General features: G+C 37.2%; 1 protein-coding gene across 1 annotated transcript; it reads right to left on the reverse strand.

The window, feature by feature from the left end:
* Window positions 1-249: 249 nt before the first annotated feature.
* Window positions 250-2,455, reverse strand: LOC105694091 (eukaryotic translation initiation factor 3 subunit M). Its single transcript, XM_012414445.3, has 7 exons — window positions 2,266-2,455; window positions 1,885-2,064; window positions 1,728-1,822; window positions 1,432-1,650; window positions 1,015-1,283; window positions 797-940; window positions 250-572 (listed from the first exon to the last, which is right to left on the reverse strand). The coding sequence occupies exons 1-7, from the start codon at window positions 2,308-2,310 to the stop codon at window positions 364-366; spliced, it is 1,161 nt and encodes a 386-aa protein (XP_012269868.1). The 5' UTR covers window positions 2,311-2,455; the 3' UTR covers window positions 250-363.
* Window positions 2,456-2,512: the final 57 nt, after the last annotated feature.

Below are 2,512 nucleotides of genomic sequence, written 5' to 3' on the forward strand. Positions count from 1 at the left end.
CGATTATGTAAGGAAAATGTATTATGAACGATTATAAGAATGCCTTGATGAGTATTGCTCACTCTGAAAATGAGGGACAACTAATGAATGTACAATGAACAATCTTTATCTTATATCACATAACGTACGAACGATTTAATGTCGAAATAAAGAGTCTACAAAAATATTGATAAACAAAACATTGCGTACTTCATAAGTTGGACTTTTCGGGCTATAAGGGGTATGATAGTGCTATGGTATGGTATTCCATTTTGGTAGAGATACAGATTTATTGGACACATTACAGGGTTACGAGGAATCGATTCTGTTCCTGTAAAGTTTTGGCTCATTAATTTTTACAAAGTGTTGCTGTACTAATGAGAATCACTTTGTTTTTGTAGCAAGTTCGATTTGCGCAGCTGCGACAGTTTTCATTCCTTCTTGAACTGCAGAGAGATTGGTTTTCCATGCTGCGAGCAAGTCTCTTAGTTGGGTCCATTGAGCCCGCCCAAAAGTTCTGTGCATTGTACTGGAGACTAACACTTTACGGCCAGCTTGGTCCATTCGAGCTCGAACTAATTTCGTTTTCAAAACTGTAATAATGAGATTTCGAATATGAAGATGATATTACTGTGCTTGGACACAATGGGTCAAGATTATAGGATATGAAAATTTTGTCGAACTTTCCGATAACCCAACGGCAATTGAAATGCTGTCGGGCCAGTACTGGTTCTTTTTATGTTTCCTTCTCAGTAAATGCTCGTAGATGAAAGGCTACGAGCTGAATACAATTAAGGAATATTCGAGTGAACATTACCATCAATTATGAAGCTTTCAACTTCATTCTCTTCAATTTGTAGTTCCGCCTGAATGGTATCAAACGACATCTCTGGATGTGTCTCAGCCAACTGCATAAACGTCAAGAGACGCATTTTCTTGATGTTTTGCTCATGGTTAAGTCCTGAAAGATACAATTGATTTTAGGTATACGGTAACTCTAGAAATATACTCAGATATGATAGAAATCAAATGTACCTAGTGAATGTTCGACAAATTCTTTGTGATTCTTATAAAACTTAAGATACGCCGGAAGTTTTTCTTGAACAAAAACTAGAAGTAAATCGTGGATCAGTTCACCCTCCAGAAATCTCACCGGCTTCAAAGCCAATAATGGGTCTAGCAGAAAAGTATTCGGATCTGCGAGAGCAGCCAAAATACAACGTTGAGCATCTTCTCTAGGAGCAGATGCACTTTCAGCTGTGTATGTGCCGAGCAGAGCAACCATCACTGCTGCTGCTTGTTCACTGAAAATGATATTTGTTTATTAATCAAAAGTTGCAGTAAATATGTAAAATCATGATCAAATGCTGGTGCAATGGCTGAATATTTGAGATTTATTGTAGAATATCTATTCCAGTTATGTGAATGAATTCAACTTTCAATAAAATTTACCTCTGTTTACAACTAAGTAAGACTTCGTGAAGCAGACGAAGTAGTTTTTGCATTTGTTCGTTAGATGGAGGGCATGGTGCAAATTGTGCTTTTAATTGATCGACTCCTCCGTATACAGCTTTAACTTGATCAACATTGCGAGCGATATGCACCAAGTGGTAATAAACATGATACCTCATTGGAGACTTTTCATCCAAAGATTGGAACAACAGCCAGAGTCTAGAGAATGAAAAGTATGTGCAAATTCAACACTAGGCCAAATCTAAAGTCAAATCATTTAGCTGAATCGTACTTACGCCTTGAGACAAACGAGTCCAAGTTTCTGACCCGGTGCTTTTGTGAGTTTTTCGCAGAATGCTAAGATTAAATTTTCAGCACGCTCAATTGGAATCTGAATAATAAAAAGGTAATCAATTGGAACCATCAGTTGGAAGATTGTTGTAAATGACTTACCAATACCATGATGGAAACGATGTCATTTAAAATTGTCTCAATTTCAGTTTCCTTGCCTTCTTTGAAGCAGGCATCACAAACCCCAATAATTTTATGTAAATCATCTTCGATTCCCTTGGGTGATTTTTCCTCACTTATTTCAGCGCCTAAACTTTTGAAGTATACTCGCAATTCTTGTGCCTGTTAACGAAACGAAGGTGAATATGTTGCTTATTTCTAAATGAAAGCTAGACTAATCTAACATCTAACCTGTAGGCAAGAATGCTTGTCAACGGGATGTATACAATAACGTGATATAAGTACTATTTGAGTTCAGTCCAAGGTATTTTAATCAACAGAAAATCTACAAAATGTATGAAAATTGATTTCCAAGTTCCTTACTTGATCCTCTAAGGGCAAATCCATAAACACCGCTGGAACCTGCATTTTAAAATGATGTAAACCACGTTTCCTTACAGCGGACACTTCCAGAAGAGCTCCCAGTTCGACTCGCCCGTAAAGCTCGTGGTCGTGTGGCAGCACCAACAGGTTGACAAACTTAAGAAAAATTGGCCAACAAATTGTCCCACAAGTACAAAAGCATAATAAAACGATAATTTATTATTGCTGTCATTGACAAATATGCAAC

The sequence above is a fragment of the Athalia rosae genome, chromosome 5 (assembly GCF_917208135.1).
Source record: "Athalia rosae chromosome 5, iyAthRosa1.1, whole genome shotgun sequence".
Classification (NCBI taxonomy): Eukaryota; Metazoa; Arthropoda; class Insecta; order Hymenoptera; family Athaliidae; genus Athalia; species Athalia rosae.

What these genes read in the sequence shown, in the direction of transcription:
- LOC105694091 (XM_012414445.3), bottom strand. Translation starts at nt 2,310, where the DNA reads ATGCAGGTTCCAGCGGTGTTTATGGATTTGCCCTTAGAGGATCAA. An exon ending in TTACTTAGTTGTAAACAGAG is followed by an intron (nt 1,284 to 1,431) that starts GTAAATTTTATT and finishes TATCATTTTCAG; the next exon opens with TGAACAAGCAGCAGCAGTGA. An exon ending in TGAAAGCTTCATAATTGATG is followed by an intron (nt 573 to 796) that starts GTAATGTTCACT and finishes TCATTATTACAG; the next exon opens with TTTTGAAAACGAAATTAGTT.